A 17782-nucleotide genomic window follows, 5' to 3' on the forward strand; every position below is an offset into this window, starting at 1 on the left:
GAGGGCGCAAACGGCTCCTTTAAAAAAACAAAACAAACAAACTTGTATTTAAAAGTCCTGTGTATGTGATTTAGTGACATCTAGTGGTAGGGGTTGCAGATTACAGCCAACTGAAACTTATTCCCATGTGCCAAGCATTTAGGAGGTCTGTTTGTCCAGGTTTACTGTTGACAACAACATGGTGGACTCTTTGTAAGAGGACCCGCTCTGTATGTAAATATAAACTGCTCATTCTAAGGTAATCTAAACACAGCAACTCTTATTTTTAGCTGATTATAAACCACTGGAAATAATTGAATGAATGAATACTATATACCATTTCTGCCTGCAGATACCCATAAGTCCTATACACTGCACCTTCAACCAGGACATAACATGTCCTAATGGGACATTTTTCAAGTCATGTCGCAGCAGTGCTTAAAGTGGCCAAAGTGACCATGTGGACAGCTCAAATGCCCTACAAGGGCCTAATGTTTAAGTGCTGCTCTAGTTAGCTCGAGCTCCATGCTGTTGTGACATTATATTAAAAAGAAACCTATGCCTGAGCACAGGGTTATGTTTAGGTTAGATAGGCACCACTGACTGTCATGATGAAATACTTTTCAGCATGTCCAGCGACATCTTTCTTGTCACTGGTGTACACGGCGAAATTGTCACCCAGTAGTTCCAATTACTCAAAGGTCAATATGGCGTCCATGACTGTCTGGTTCCATGGTTTGCAGCTCAGTGGGTGCAGAACTAAGCACTCTGGAGAGCTTTTGAGTACAAGTAGGTGTAGTCTTTATTTCTGCTGGATGGCTTACCTTTAATCTGTTTGAAATGTGGTGAAATGCTAAACTCTTTGTGCATGTGCATGTGTGTTAAGAGAGTCAACTACATGTTTACATTGTAAATAATGCCACAAAATAAGGAACTGTTCTATATTTATCAGAGGAGGTGGGTGGCTGCAGTGGCCCTCCCTAAAGCTACAAATATTTTTCCTCAAGCCTCTTTGAGTGACTTGAGGAAAATGCATGACCTACCCCTCACTAAAAAATAGTTTTTAGATTTTTAAAACTTACCCTTTGATGTCTGAAAGTAAAAAGTTGAAGACGAAATCCCAAAGCTGAAAGAAGCTTTGGTTTGCCACACTTTTTTTTTTTAAATGAGACATTTAGAATAAAGTGATTTTGACAAAATATCTATATTTTATGCTTATATTTGTTTATGTTTTTTCTTCTGAAGAATGTGTTTTTCCCACATGATGTATTCAAAGATGGCCGAAAATATGAAAAACCAATGATAATTTCTATTTTGACAGTTTCTTGCTTTGATAATTGGTGTAATTTGGCACTTAAAAAAACCCCAAGGCTTTGGAAGTCATGTCTTCTTTAAAAAATTGGTGGTAAAATTCTTACCAAAAAGTTTTTTGCCTCTTCTCGAAGCCAATTTTTTTAAAAAAAAAAATAAAAAAAAAAAAGTCTCTCCTTAATGTTTAAAATGATTAACTGACACGCCTACTTGTTTTTGCCCGACCCCCTCCCCTCTTATAAATAACAAACAGTCCCTTAGGAAAATGAATTATTCCACTGATTAAGAGAATAGGAACAAGATAGTTGATCCTGAAGCTGCATATTATAATTGTGCTGAGACATAAGCAAACTAAGTATCATACAAATGTCTAAAGAAAAAAAAAACAAGAACACCACACAGTGCAGTACGATAACATTGCAGTAATATTGTGTTGAATTTCAGCGGTAGGCGGGTGTACCTAAAAAACTGGCCCTACAGTGTGTAGTACAGTAAGTTCTGTAAACTGCGACTCCCGACGTTCCTTGCGTCATTGTGTCAACATGGCGCCTGTCTGCCGGACAAAAGGCGAATCTGTCTGACGGCGGATTGAAACCCAATTAGAAACAGAGGAGACATTTTGGGAAAACTGTCAGTGTCCGTGTGTCCCGGCGCCCCGAGGCAATAGATATATGGTCAAATAAACATCTGCGGAGGCTCTTTGACTGGAATATTCAGGTAAGTTAAGTCCTGCAGCTCCAACTACTGCTGTCTTAAAACGGTCCTGCTAGCCCGATACGTTTCCTCCTCTGTGTGTGCTGATAACTGAAAACTCCTTAAAAAATTCGCCCGTGCTGCGGCTTTTCACTTGGCGGTTAATTTTCACACTACCTCAACTGATATTTACGGTCTTGCCTGAATAATAAAGAGACAGGTTGTTATTCGGCGTGCACATAGTTCACAAAGAAACACTTAATCAAACACAATGTCAACTTTTCCAGTGTGTCTACAATGCCCGCAACCGCGATGCACGGTGTGTTTTAGGAGAGCGTGAGTATTACGACGCGCAAGCAGTAAAATGCTCTGTTTTATTGTGCACAAAATGATTTAGCTCGTATGATATATGCCGAATTTGGGAGTTGTCCTTCAGTATCTATAACGCGTTTTAAGACGCCCTCCATCGGACGTGTTTATTTTTCTAGAAGCAGTGCAAAATTAAAACATTATTTCTCCCAATGTGATTCGGTGTAAAAGTCGATCATCACAGGAAAACACTCTGCATTGTTGCTGACTCGATATTTGGGACTACTACAGTGTAGCCTGCGGACACATGGGTCAGCTGTTTTGTTTTTGGTCAAATTTCGGGTTCCAAGGCCAGTTGAAAAGTTGTCTACTGTGATTTTATGACTTTTGTCTATGTACTCAGCTGGCACATGTCTGCAACCAGGATGCAGTTCAGCGTTGTGCCACGTCTGGTATAGGATCTTGGGTCATGCCACTGGGCTCCGGAATAGAAATGCAGTTTATCTTTAACATGTTTCTTAAAAGTATAAGCCCTCGGGTACAGCAAACATATGATTGTGGACAAACACACCCATTTAATGTGAGTTACTGGTCTGCATGGTGTTTGTTTGGGAGCAGTGAGGAGTGAACTGGACTTGACAGAAAGCTTCAATCTGTAGACAGTTGGAGAGTTTCTTGATGTATTACAGTGTAATCCTCTGGGGACTCTGTTGAGAAGTCATCTGCTCCAGTGGGAGGTCAGAGGTCAGGTCAAGTTCAGTCACAGTGCAGCACCTGGAGCTGGAAGGCATCCAACGTCTTGCTCAAGGACACCTCAGTGTTTGAGTCAAACTGTTAAAGTAATACCCTGGTAGTGACATCAGTGTTTGTGTGTATTTCCATGTGTGCCTACACTCCTATACTTCCTGCTGTTGCTGCTTAGCAGAGATTTCTGAAAAGGAGTTTAGTAGTGCCAGTCAGCACAATTTGATTACTAGTCTCTCTATCCTTTCTTGCACTCTATCCCAGCCTCTCACAGTCACACGTACTGTAATGCACAGTCTCAGTTTCAGTGTTCTACAGCTTTGCTTTAAGTCCACTAAATCCTAAACTCTTTAGCTAATATCAGAACTTCCAAAGCTGCTGACATTAATTAAAAACTCAGCCACGTAACGTTACTTTTATTGTCTTTATGAATATTTTGGCAGTTGTCTTTATGTTGTTTCTACTTTATAGCAATAGAAATGAGATAACATGTACTCTGATAATGTCCCTTGTCAGTACTGCATCAGAGAAATCTAACCAAAATGAATGCAACTGGAAATGCTCTGTTAATGTACTGCAGCCATGATTGGAAACTTCACTAAACCTATGCTGTTCCCTGCGCTGATATGGGTTGCTGTTGAGGGAAGATGCATTTTGGTGGGATACACCCATGTCCGCAGGGCTGTGATAAATAATTTGTTAGTCTTTTTCCAAGGCAGGAAGGAAAAGTTCTGTTCTGGTATCATTGTGCACCTAAAAGCCACTTTGTCCTCTTACAATAGTAGCATCTTTTAAAGGAATGTTGGTTTCCTGCCAAAGTGGCTGCTAGAGACTTACTTTGTATATAGTTTGGGCCTAAAATACCCTTCTTTTTACTTGGTAGCTGATTTAAAGGTCCCATATTGTAAGAATTCTGATTTCCATGTCTTTTCATTTTTCACAAAGCAAGTATAAGTGCTATATAAATACTCTGAAACTATCTAACAAAGACAGGTACACAGTCTGTATTCAGAAACTGTGTCTTGAAACAAGCTGTCAGGACTTCTGTGAGGTTGTGATGTCACAACTGTACTATATAAAGGTGGAAACTGCTGAGACAGTGTGGTTAGTCAGTCCCCATTTGCAATGAGGGTGCAGATACTCCAAGAGGACAGATGAGGAAGACCCAGAAACACTGATCACAGTATGAGAAAAATAATGTGTTTTTTCAGCATTAAAGCATGTAAATATGTTATAGAAGAAACACCACATACAAGTATGAACATGAAAATGAGCAATATATGGGACCTTTAATTATTTGTTAGCATCTGCTTAAATGTTGCACTTGCTGAATCTATCATTTGTTTATCAAAGCTATATTTTCGTAGTGTTTTCTTAATCCTCGACTGTTTGTTTTAAGCTCAGCCTACAAATTTAGATTGCTTTTAAATCCACAGAATATGAGACTCCACAATATTCCAGGTCCCTTTTAGAAACTAGGACTGTTTTGATTAGAAGTAGTTTTACCTTTTCCTTTTTTCAGATGTTGTAGAAGAGGTGAAGAGATGTTGGAGGAGACGGCAGGTGTCTGCAGAGTTATTTAAAGCCATTCTTGTCAGCACTTATTGCTTTCTATTGAACTTTAAATAGGTACAGCTTGGTCTTATGTGGACCTGCTCAATTGCACTTAGGTACATCTTGTTTCTTTTTATTCTAAATTTACCTCAATTGCAAAAAATACATTGATTTTTGTTGTAGCTCCCAGAATTCAGAGTTCATGTAGAGCAAAGCTAAACAAACAGTGAACCTTATCATTGGGTACCCTGCGGACCACCACCCTAACGTCCCCTTTTTGCATCCAGCTGGGGACCTTTTTTGCATGTCATTCCCCATTTCATTCTTCCTCTTCATTCCCTGTCATCTCTCTGCTGTGAAGGAATAAAAGGTATAAAAGCTGTTGTTGACCAAGGTATGCACAATGAATAAAAATAACATCAATTTTCAATAAGTAACAGAGTGTCCCTTATATGTTCAGCTTTTTTGCATGCTCCACTTTGGTCAGAGAAATGTTATTTAAACCACAGACCACTTTAGTGGTTTACTTTGAATGCATTTTACAAGTAACAGATGCTATACAATATGTTTATTATATCGGTTTTGTTAAGAACTACATGAACAGTAAGGCAGGGACATCGTAAACAAGGCTTGGTAACTACTACAACAAAATAGTCTAAATCATTTCATTGTTAAAATGCAATAAAAATGGTTATTGTATTTCAAGACAAAAAAACTTGATCGGTGATTAGGAAATTGAAAATATAATTTACTTTTTTTGCAGTCCTGTATGGATCCTATGTATCTTTAGTCTTCATACAGCGTGACTCATCCTCTGCAGCAGTGAGAGAAAGTATGGAGCTTGGCTGCCTGAGATGTAAATTTTTTTTGGCATTTTTCCCAAGACACACGCGCGCGCGCGCACACACACACAGATAAATACAGATACACACTCGCCCTCACCCTCCTTCTCTATATAAGTGTTGACATGTCTGCTGACTTTGATTCTCGGCTGTGGCCTGTTTTTCTTCTCTGCATCAGAAAGAAAAGCATCGAGACAGATGTGTTATCTCATTTCTTCGTTTATCCGCCTCTCTTGCTCTCTCTCATTTCAGTCCAGCAACTATTATTGCGACAGATTTCCTTTAAGAAATGAACCAAAATCAACGCACATTTATAGCATATCAAAATAGAAATGTAGATGGGGAAACAACAATGGATTTTTTTGTTAAAGCTTCTTCGAAGTCACTGAGCATGTTTTTGGTTTGAAGACATACCATGCATTGCATTAAATGGGTAATATTATATGATTATTGGGGTTGAAAATGTATCCACTATAATAAAAGCCTTGTTTGATCTGGAGGAATGCATGTCATATCTGGCTAGCAGCTGCCGAGCTCTGATGTCTTATTGTGTGTGTATGTGTGTATGTGTGTATGTGTGTGCCTGTATATGTGCTGCAAATCTGCAGGCAAGAAGCTAACAGATGTGACTGTTCTTCCATTTTGTTTTGCTATTGTGCCACTGACAGGGGTGTGAGGCTCTGTGGGCAGAAAAAGGTCAATAATGACCTAAATATATATCAATTAATCATAAGGTAAAAATGAAGAGGTTTTCTTTTATGTCAGAATCCATTTTTGACGCCATTTACAGCCAGTGCTCTTTGTGCAATAGACACTCAATGTACTTGTATTCATTTATTTCCTCTTTACATTTTCTTCTTTGTCTCTGGTTGAGTCCACCTTCCTGTGTGGGATTCAAATTGCGCACACATCACATGCAAGAGAGATTCAGAGAAAACAATGCATGCACAAACTTGATGATAAAATCTAAGCCACTGTAAGCCTGCATTTAATGCCGTGCATTAGAAACTTCTAAACATGAGTTTGCCATGTTGGAGAATATTGTTGAGTGTCCTCTTTAGTCCCCTCTATGAAATTGACCTGACATGGTGAATCCTTTCAGTTGTTTTTTCCCCCTAGGGGTCGTTAATGTGTTAACAGTTTACTTCAGTGACTACTATTATGACTTTTTGTATAAATGACACAAAGTCAGTGCATTTGTCAAAACTCTCGTGTCGATACCACCAGTAACCAAGAGTGTAGCCAAATCAACCAGAACTGAACTACATTAGCATTCAGTGTTTCTCATCAGAATACATTGTGTGTATCTTTGAAGTCTAAGAACATGTTGATTGCATTTTTTCCCCTAAATATTAACATTGTTTTCATCCATGTTATCTTACTGGCAAACTTTTACGTCACTGTCTTTGTTGGTGCATTGCTTGCCTTTTTGTGTTACTGTCACTGTATGTGGATCAGCAGGGGGTGTAAAAACAAAAGAAGGACCCACTCACAAAAACATTGTGCTAGAAGTGGTCAAAACTATGCAGATTACCTTTTTTAGTATTTTATCAATGCTCCATTAAATTTGATCCATGAGATGGGTCATCATAATCACAGACGCGCCCCTACTCACCCCCCCACTGTACAAAAATTCATAAAATATTTCTTGATACGGCTGCTGTCATCTTGCACTGTTGACATCATTTGGAGCCAGAGTCTGTGGTGTAGATCCCCATGGTGTTGGAGTTCCTGCCCAAACACTGGTCCCATCAGTCTCGAGCAGCACCACTGATCGTGAGCACACTGATTGGCAAACAGCTGACTATCATGATGTCCAAAACCCCTTTCTATAGCATCAAATTAACTTATTAAATCAAAACCTATCAGATAAATGAACACTTGAACACACATTAGGAAGACAGAAGACAGAAACCATCACTGGGGACACTGGGGTGTTGTTTGAGTTTTTAGATTGGCCAGTGTCACATCCACTAACATGGAGGGGGTGGTGTTTATGACCTGTACTGCAGCCAGCCACTAGGGGACAATTGAGATGTTTGGCGAGCTGTCATGTCGTCCATCTTTATATACAGTCTCTGGTCTTACCTCACCAGTAATTCAGAACTTTTGCCAGTTTATGTCACAGGTTTTCTGGGAAAAATCATGTAAAAACCTGTTACTGGTGGGATTAGCCCAAGATTCTTTTTTGTTTTTCTAATGCTACGAGTTGATAATGTTAGAAAATAGTTCGGAAGAGTTACGAATTGTGAGATCATCGTGTGTGCTGAGCTGAGGTACTAAGATTAATATTCAGTTCAGACTCATGGAACAAGATGACATCATCTAGCAAGCAACAACAAACCACGCCATGACAAGCTGTGACTTGCAAATCTCGTGAATGAAAAACTGGCTTGATAGGTATCACACAGAGATAGAAAACCTTGACGTACACATAGTGTAAATGTCTACCCATGAAATTAAACAACCGAATGTAACATTACAGCCATAATATAACTAGGGACCCAAACCAGTATGGTTCTCAGTTCGGATCTTAGGTGCAAGGGTCTAGGTAGACCTTTGAAGGCCTTTGGTGTGTAGAAAAACAATGTAAATGCACAGAGTTTCTTTTTCTTTTTATCTACCATTAATGATGTTGTCATGATCTCCCCAAGGATGTTCCAGCAGTGTGAGGAGCCTCGTTTCACTATCGAGCAGATTGACCTCCTCCAGAGGCTAAGGAGGACGGGTATCACACAGGCGGAGGTCCTCCACGCCCTGGATACCCTGGACCACCTGGACAGGCAACATGGACACAAGTTGACCCATAAAGCTCCCTACATGCCTCCCTCATCTTCCTTGTCTTCTTCCAGCACCATTGTCGCCTCTTCCTCCATGACTTCCACCGCCACTCAGACAACCTTCCCTGACAACCGACTCTCACTGTCACCCAGTAACAACTTCGACACCACCTCCCCACCTCTGCCCATTCCAGTAGCCTCACCTGTCGCCATGGCAGCAGTAGCTCAGAACGGCCTGGTTGCTGTCACTAATGGGAAGCTGTCGCCACCTCGGTTTCCTCTTGGTGTGGTTAGTGGCAGTGTGACGGCACCAGGCTACGGGTTTGAGACCAGTGAAGAGGACATCGATGTGGATGACAAGGTAGAGGACTTAATGAGGTAAGACCAGCCTAGACTCATCTTAATTTAGACTAGTTTGGACCAGGACTGACTAAACCAGGAAGAACAAGGCCAGAGCAGCTCTGAGCAGATTACAATGCCAATAAATCATTTGTTATTATTGTAGATGTGTCAGTATGAGGATATGTCAGCCAGTAAATTACAAGGAATTTAAATACAGAAATATCAAAGATATGTTTTGAAACAGTGACATCATTCTATAGTTTTTCACCAAAGGAGTAATCACAAGTTTATTTTTCAGCTGTTAAATGTCCTGCTTAGTATATTTCGTAAGTGCATAAACTTGTTTGTACTAGTTGGCAAACTGGATGCCTCAAGCATTTGCAGTATTTCTTTAGACTGCAAAGAAACCTAACCTTGTTGCTGAGAGTCTTAAAGAGAGGCAGATCTCAGGGCAAGGTCACCTCCACTGACCAAATGTATCCAGAGCTGTCGGATTACAAGTCAATTCTATACAGTTTGATACAACCATGATTATAATTAATAAGCTTGTGATTTACATAATCACCATTATTATAGTCATTTTTTTTGTCAAATGGGTAACCGCCAACCTTTACAGTAGATCGCTGCACCAGAGAGCAGGTGTTAATACAGAGAGCCTGATGGTCGACAAGCTGCCTGTATCTCACACTGAATCTGAATATGATACAAGGATTAATGTACACACACACACACACACACACACACACACACTCGTGCCTCTCATCTGTAGTCTGCAGCAATCAGAGCAATATTGATTTGAGGGTGTGTGAAGATGAAATCAAACCAGAAAGCAGCAAATATTACAGGAGAATCTTGGGCTCTGATTCTTGCACATATCAGCTTCTGCAGCTGCTGCCGTAAAAAAAAAAAAAAAAAAAAAAATATATACATATATATATATATATATATATGTGGATTGCAGAGTTACAGCCGGTTTTAATGAGCTCTATATGATCAGCAAACCAGTATTTGCTATGTAAAATATAGTGGAATGATGGACCCCTTTAGCAGAGAATAAAATCACACCTTTTTGTGTGTGTTGCAATCTGAGCTTCTCAGTTCGTTATTTTGGAAGTTGATCCGATCATGGATGGATGGTAGATTATGGGTGTCTCTGTTAGTGTGTCCCATGGTTAGCTTTGCGGTGCCACTCTGCACTCATACGGTGGGTACTGCTGATATCGGGACAGGGTTATTGTTGTGGAAGCATAACACCCTCCTGTTCCCCCGTTTTAATATGTTAGCTCTGTCAGCACTTTTGCTGTTTAATGTTTATCACACATTCTTTTATTTGTGGTGGTCAACCATGATTAAACCATCTGCTGCCACATATTGATATTATATTTTTGGGGCTGGACCGTTCATTGGGAGTGCTATTGGAATATATATATTGTTAGGCTATTTATAACACCCCACTCTTAGAGCACAGAGTGTGCTCTTGACACAGTCGGAGCAGCAGAACCTCAGACGCAGTACAAGTTAAACCTAACTATTTTATTGTGGCGGGTCAAAAATAGGGGTCAACAGACTGGCCTGGCCAATTGTTGGGGCCAATAATAAATGTGACAGAGTTTTATTTTTATTGCTGATAAAATGAATTAATAAAAACTGTAAAGGAGGTGTCAGCTTCGGAGAAACTTTTACTTTGTCAGTACCTCAAGCAGCTATTTTCATTTATTCATTTTTTATTTAAATTCTCACTTGACCTTGTAAAAGTAGTTGCTGGGAACTTGCTGTATATGATGTTGAAAGTTTCAGTTTTGATTAAACATTTGTTAAAACTGTTTAAACAAAGTTTTGTGTTGGAGATCGTTATGAATTTATGCAGAAATATTTTCATTTTCATTGTAAATGCATACCGGTTCCAAATATCGATTGTCTGTCTTTTTAACTACTAATAATCGGTGTCAGCCCTGAAAAAACAATATCGGTCAACCCCTAGTTAAAAAGTTGATTTTTCACTTACCTCTGCGGCAGCTGCTCCTCTTATCCATCGATGTGATCAGCTTTGACTGGATCAACAGATCTATTAGTATCCACCCCGACACTGGAACTCCTCAAACTGCTGCTGAGGGAAAAACAAACTTTCCAAAATTTCCACCTGCACTGCATTCACGGACCCACAAAAACCTTCGAATATAGAGTGGCAAAAGGAAAAGGGACAGACACAAGATTTAAAAAAAGGGAAGGGACAGCCCCTACCCGGCCAGCGTTATCAGCTTCTGCCACACAGATTCTAATTCTGTGGGAAACACTGCAGTTGTTAGCACAGTTTGTGCTGTTATCACCGTTGGCAGCAAGCCGCTATCTCAAGCACCATCACATCTCGTTGTCTTGTGCCATATGTGTAATGTCACATTGTCGGAGATGTAAACATTTATTGTGCTTTGGGGTAAACAGTAGATTCCCCTCTCTGCTTGCAGGAGGGACAGCGCTGTGATCAAAGAAGAGATTAAGTCCTTTCTTGCAAACAGGCGGATCTCCCAGGCTGTGGTCGCTCAGGTAACAGGTGAGTTTAAATTTTTTTACCCACTTCTATCAGGCACGCCAAATCACCACCAGAAAGAGTTAACATGCCAGCAAGCGTCCAGCCCCATTGACAACACAGATCTCGCTTTGTTCTTCTTCCTCCAGGGATCAGCCAGAGTCGGATCTCACACTGGCTCCTCCAGCAGGGATCAGACCTCAGCGAGCAGAAGAAACGAGCCTTCTTTCGCTGGTACCAGCTGGAGAAGACCAACCCTGGTAACACCACCCTCCACCTCAGGCTTACAGCTCCTGGATAACACCCCACCCTCTCTTCTACTTGTAAAAAAAATATTGCAAAGCAAAAGAGATAAAATGTTTTTTAGTGGCCAGCTGCGCTGAATGCTTGACTGGCAGTGCTGACTTTAGTGACACAGAGAGTGTCTCAACGCTGACTCAGCACGAATCAGCCCACTCAGACTCAGGAGGACAATCAAATACAACACAATGGAAAGTGCTTGTTATCTGTTAAAAACATGTTCTCATTGCATATTGTCAAAGTCTCCTTGAGCAGTAGCCTGGACAGCCCAGATTGACAGCTCCAATACATCAGTGCAGAAAAGAAAAATGTACCTCACCTCGTTGGTATTCATAGCTGTGATTTCACCATCAATTGAAAGAAGGTGAAGTCTTTCTGTAGTTATAATTTTGCTGCAGAGTGCAGGTGTCTGGTTTCTGGAGTTGCACATTTGACATAAGTTTTAATCAGAGTCATCTGACAGAAAAGAAAGCCGCGGCACATGTTTGCATTTTTATGGCCGCCTTGAGATGTTACAGAAATAAAGACTGCAAGCTGTTTTCCTGTGATTACACAATGACTGCATTGTGCTAATTTGAGACCCATACAGTGGGATTATTTACAGTATGAAAAAGGCAGTATAATCTAGTTATTCTGTGCTTTCCCTTGAAAAGAAAAAAAAGCATAGGCTTTAATCAAAGTCTCTTGACTTAAACTTGGTTTGTTGGCTAGATGCTCTAAAATAAATAAATGTCAGTTTAATGAATTACTTTGTCCTTAAAATCTCAAAGATTTCTTTTTATTATTGTTATTATTTGAGACATATTTTTTGGTGGAGAGACACTTCATAGAAAAGTGAATCATCATTTATCCGAGACACCATGTAAAGCATCACAGTATATGACATAATGAAAAGAAAATAAACTTTATTATTAACGCCATCTGGTGTTTGTGACTTCAGGTGCCACTCTGGCCATGCGAGCCGCCCCATTGGCTCTAGAAGACGTGATGGACTGGCACCAAGCCCCACCCCCATTTGGCTCGGCCCCTGGGGGCTTCCGTCTGCGGCGAGGGAGCAGATTCACCTGGAGGAAGGAGTGTCTGGCTGTGATGGAGAGGTGAGCTGTCGGGGGGGGTTGAGGAGTAAGTGTGGATTCGCTGAGTGTGTAACAAAACTGGCTTCATAATTCCAACATGCAATGGTGTGTTTGTGTCTACATAGCTACTTCAGTGACAACCAGTACCCCGATGAAGCTAAGAGAGAGGAGATTGCCACAGCTTGCAACGCTGTCATCCAGAAACCAGGTAGGTAAAAACAGGAACTCGAAGAAGAAATACTTCATTGAGCAACAGAGAGAATTAGGGGCATGCTGTAATTGTTCTTCTATAAACAGAAAGAAAGAGAAATTATAAGAAAAATAAGGTGTAAAAAATGTATATTTTTTTACAGTATACCACACAAAAATATTGAGATAATAAAAAATAAATATCATCTGTCAAAGGAAGAACTCTGCATTGCCCTGAAGAGTCTTTATGACCAGTGAAGTTAAACATGCTTGAATGAGCCTTCAAAAACAATCACACGGAGAGACTGGAGGAGTAAAGGACGGTGGCTCTGACCTGTGTGTGTGTGTGTGTGTGTGTGTGTGTGTGTGTGTGCGTGCGTGCGTGCGTGCGTGCGTGCGTGCGTGCGTGCGTGCGTGCGTGCGTGCGTGCGTGCGTGCGTGCGTGCGTGCGTGCGTGCGTGCGTGTTTTACAGGAAAGAAGCTGTCTGATTTGGAGAGAGTAACATCTCTGAAGGTCTATAACTGGTTTGCCAACCGCCGCAAAGACATCAAGAGGCGTGCTAATATTGGTAATGTCTACCTCTGTGTGTGTGCGTGGTTGCCCAACCAACACCTAGATGCCATCCTGCTCATCACAACACTGCTGTAGAATTTCACACACACCTGGGCATCAGAGAGGAACACACATTCCTGACTCCATTCTTACTTTGCGTCACCATTTGCATCCAAGTGTGTTGTTGCATGAAATCGATATGCTATGATGAGGTTTGTGTTTTTTGAAGAAGCAGCCATCTTGGAGAGCCACGGCATCGAGGTTCAGAGTCCAGGCGGGCAGTCCAACAGCGACGAGGTGGATGGAAACGACTTCCCTGACCAGGTACACTATAAAGGATTTTTGAGTTGTTCTTGAAATGAGCAGCTCAGAAGTATGCATGTGTAGAACAGTCAACATACAGGGGGGTCAGTAAAGTTACATGGTGTATAAAACATTACAAAACTAATGCTCATTAATATGCTGTGTCCCTTTTCACCTTTTGAAACCTCAGGAAATTGGCCTTATTTCTTTCAAAAACTCAGGAATGACCAGAAATTAGAAAGAACAAAAAACGACAACAAAGAAACAAAAACCAAACAAATGAGAAATTACCAGAACTTTTTTTTAGAATTATCCTCAAAGGAATTTAAAAAATAAAAATGATAATAATTAGAAATATTATTCTCTGGAAAATTTTCTTCTGCTTTTTTCAAAATAATTTTCTAAATCTACATTTTTTTGCAATTTCCAAGGCATTTCTTATCAACTTGCTCATCGCCTTTTTACCCATGATTTTGAAATAAATCAAACCAATGTACTCAGGCTTCAAAGGTTTGAATACTTGTGAAAGGCATCTGAAAACAGCACAAGACAAGTAAAGTTGGTCCAGGTTTCCAAGGGTTAAATAAACATTAAATTAAATCTTCTCTGTTTTGATTCCTCGTTGTGTAACCTGTTTAAATGTGCATTTAGTCACACATTTGACCCCAAGCTTTATAAATTACTCGCTGTAAAGAAGTCAGAGGTCACAGCATGATGACACTGTTCTTGTGACAGCATGATGACATGGATATTGTGTAACCTGTGTGCTGCTCTGTCACAGGCTTGTGAAGTGTCATTATTTGACAAGAGAGCTTCAGCCAGGCAGTTTGGTTTCAGTCGAGCTGACCTGTCCTCTCCAACCCAGGTACACACACACACACACACACACACACTGACTATGTTTAGGTGCACACTTATATTCCTCTTTTATTCTGAATATGAAAGTATTCTGAATTTCATATGTGTCATATTAACAGCATGTCCTGTTCAGATATTCTAAAGTAGGCCTGATTCCAATTGTAGCATTTTTCGATAAAGATAAAGTGGAATACAATGATATTATCCAGGTTTTAGGAGGTTCTTTGGAAATGTGTACATTGTATTCAGAACTTGCATCTCAGTTGGGTTTTTTACGGCAGTTTAAGATGCAGTGTGTGTTTTCATGGATGTGTTGTACACAAACCAACTTGCAAGTCTGTGTGGTAGAGATGCATGCCCAAAAGAAAAGCCCTAAGTCCTGGTCAGAAGGTGAAACGCATCTTCTTTTAAACATTATGAACAACTTTAGCCCTTTTTACACAGAGGTTGCACTATAGAGCTGCTGCAAAGTCCCCTCTTTAAGCATTCTTTCTCTTTGCATTTTTACACAGAACCAAATGTTGGCAGCATCCTGCCGATCCAGTGTGTGATTGTAGACAGCATGCTGGCATTACAGAGCCAAAAGAGGTGTGACATTTAACACAACAGCATCAGCCTCTAGTGTGACATAAAACATATTTGTCAGCAGCGCTTTATAAACAACAACAATGGCATAACATGAGAATAACAATCATTTAACATCTCTGTTATATGGCAGCTGGTCTTGTCCTCTGCTCAGAGGGTAAGGAGCTCCCGGGCCTCAAATAAAGACAAGAGGGAAGCTTCGCAGTAGAAACTCTGAATTCTTTTATTTCTCCTCTCCTCTCTTAGGTACCTACGCTTCTCCCGAGCTGGTATTCCGCCCTGGGTAGAGGAGCCTTGTCTGGACAGAGGGGCACTTCTCTGATTGGCCGCTCTCTTGTTTCAGGAGTGGGCCCTCAGGCGGAAGGTACCAGATTAACAGGTGTTTCCTGGTCTCCCCCCTCCCCCTCCCTCCAGGACGAACCCACCATTCACGGCGAGCTGTCCGAATCCCAGGACCCAAATGGTTTGGAGAAGGCGTCTGTCAATCACAGCAACCAAGCTCTAGCCAATCAGGCGGAAGGGGCGGGGTGCAGTATGGGGAATGACATCAAGACGGAAATGCTGGAGGACGACTAAGATGGGATACGGATATTGGCGTTCAGATTGATGAATGGAACGGGATCAGAGGTGTGTTAATATGCAAGCAGATTTTATAGGAATGTAATAAGTGAAAAAAATGACCAAAAGTCGTGTAAACTCCAACCCTGAGATACCTCCCAACCCTACCTCCAACCACCAACCTGCTCCGCTACGCTCTTATAGGCATAACTAGTATATTATAATAATGAATATGATAGTAACAATAAACTTTTATTTGTTAAATTGCGCCCCAACAGGCTATGGTAGATTAAAAATGCCTAAATAAAAACAAATCAAGCAAAGAAAGTGAAATAAATCAAGAATTATTTAGTAAATGCAAACATAAAAAGAAATTTAAATGTGTATTGTTTTTCACTTAACATCTTTGGTTGATTTATTTTTGGCATTTTAAATCTTCCGTATGGACTGTTAACAGGACATGATGCATTGTGCAGATTTCTTTGGAAACTGCGTTTTTCACAGCAGGACAACACTGTATTTGACACGGGGTTCAAATAATTTCAGGGTCTTGCACTGTGATCACAACACAACTGAACAGCCTCAAAAGATAGTAAATGCATGAATTTCAAAGTTATTTTTTTTTTCTTCATTGTTTAAAATGCTGGTGCGCATTTACATCACAGCTAATTATGAATCAGATTTTCACTGTTGCTTACTTCCAGCAGAATAAGCTCAGTTTCATCAAGATCACAGCACGTAATTAAATATTGCGGTGCACCTGAGATGATTTGCAAATGTAAAAAAAAAAAAAGAAACAGAATGACCCTCTCCTCCATCCCCTGCCCTGGTAAAATAAGCTCAGTATATGGAAGCAAAGAAAGGAAAGGAAAACTCAAATTTAACACACTGATTAACAAGTGTTTTTATTAAAAAGTGTTTAATGGAAAGCACTGAAAAGGTTGAATTTGCATAAAAAAAAATCTAAATTGTAGTCTTTAAATTGCCCTTTTTTAAAATTCCGGCACTTGTGTTGTTTAACTATGGGGGTCAGTTATTGTCAACTACTAGCTAAAGCTTCCCATTAGGCCCACAACATATTAACAGGGTTCCCACAGTCATGGAAAACCTAGAAAAGTCATGGAATATCACAATTACATTTTCCATGCCAGGAAAAGTCATGGAATTTATAAAAATTATCTTTTTTTTTTTTTTTTTTGTTAGTTTTGGAAAAGTTATGGTTTTTTGTTGAATGTCATGAAATTGTTACAGCAATCTTCCATAGGTAATCTTCCACATAATGTAACATGACAGCAAATTTATTTTCTGTAGCTGTCAACGTAACTTAGCTCTAATATTTGTCGATGTATGATGTTTCATTTTATATACCATCACGTACGTTTCTTTCCATTTGAAAAACTGGCGAACCAATAAGGCAAGAAACAAAAATCTCTTAATGGGTCCCTGAAAAGTCACAGAAATGTTTTGAAATTTTGCCCATGAAAATTTGAAGGAACTCTGTTTTAATCAATTTAGAAAATGTGAGGAAGAAAAAATTATTTTTTTACGATTTTTAGTAAATTTTACTGTCAGGTATTTAGTTGCAAGACTGATTGTTTCTGCCTCTCTTTGCTTCCATATCAAGTATAAGTGATTTTTTTTTTTTTTTTTTTTTTTTTTTTTTAAAAAGCTCCTTGATACATAAAAGTTGAGGGAAGCTGAAACTGTAGACAGATTTGTATAAAAATTAATAATGTGTATGTCCATGTGACTGCCAGGTTTTATTCTATCGTGCCCAGGTACCCGATGGCTGATCAGGAAGAATGAATGATCACTGTGAGATGATCTATAATCAATAAAGATCAGTCAATTGGGAGGTATTCAACAGTGTAATAACACTGTTTAGATAATACAGATTAACATGAATACATACATATACTACACATGTATGTATGCATATATTATATAAACTGTGGGGTATATATATATATATATATATGTGGGTGTGTGTTGGAATTTCAGTGAGTTTGTACGTGATTGTGTGTGTGTGTGTGTGTGTATGTATATGTATATGTGTGTGTGTACCCTGATCCATTTCTATCTACAGTATATAGACATATTAGCTTCAAACGGGAGAAACATTATGAGTGTTTCTTGTTGGTGCGAGGTGAGTGAAGCATTAGCCAAAGTATTATGTTTGAATTTAGTGTATTTCCAGAGTGTGTGATAGTCATGGATGGACCTACATATTAGTGACATACTAATCAAAGATGCATCAGATGTGTCAAATTAATGCAAGGAAA

General features: G+C 39.8%; 1 protein-coding gene across 3 annotated transcripts; it reads left to right on the top strand.

The window, feature by feature from the left end:
* The first annotated feature begins 1843 nt into the window (after positions 1-1843).
* Positions 1844-16358, top strand: LOC121941344 (homeobox-containing protein 1-like). Of its 3 annotated transcripts, none has more exons than XM_042484123.1 (10): positions 1844-2007; positions 8087-8590; positions 11017-11102; positions 11228-11338; positions 12319-12475; positions 12580-12662; positions 13117-13212; positions 13426-13520; positions 14281-14364; positions 15189-16358. In XM_042484123.1, the coding sequence occupies exons 2-10, from the start codon at positions 8088-8090 to the stop codon at positions 15516-15518; spliced, it is 1545 nt and encodes a 514-aa protein (XP_042340057.1). In that variant the 5' UTR covers positions 1844-2007; position 8087; the 3' UTR covers positions 15519-16358. The 3 variants fall into 3 exon arrangements, with proteins under 3 accessions (XP_042340057.1, XP_042340065.1, XP_042340072.1); XM_042484131.1 differs by having other exon boundaries at positions 13429-13520; XM_042484138.1 differs by having other exon boundaries at positions 13432-13520.
* The last annotated feature ends 1424 nt before the right edge of the window (positions 16359-17782 follow it).

This window comes from Plectropomus leopardus, chromosome 1, assembly GCF_008729295.1.
Source record: "Plectropomus leopardus isolate mb chromosome 1, YSFRI_Pleo_2.0, whole genome shotgun sequence".
Taxonomy (NCBI): domain Eukaryota; kingdom Metazoa; phylum Chordata; class Actinopteri; order Perciformes; family Serranidae; genus Plectropomus; species Plectropomus leopardus.

Excerpts from the sequence above, each read along its gene's own strand:
- LOC121941344 (XM_042484123.1), top strand. The coding sequence starts at position 8,088 with ATGTTCCAGCAGTGTGAGGAGCCTCGTTTCACTATCGAGCAGATTGAC. Across the intron at positions 11,339-12,318 it reads GCTGGAGAAGACCAACCCTG|GTGCCACTCTGGCCATGCGA; the intron begins GTAACACCACCC and ends TTGTGACTTCAG. Across the intron at positions 13,521-14,280 it reads GAAACGACTTCCCTGACCAG|GCTTGTGAAGTGTCATTATT; the intron begins GTACACTATAAA and ends GCTCTGTCACAG.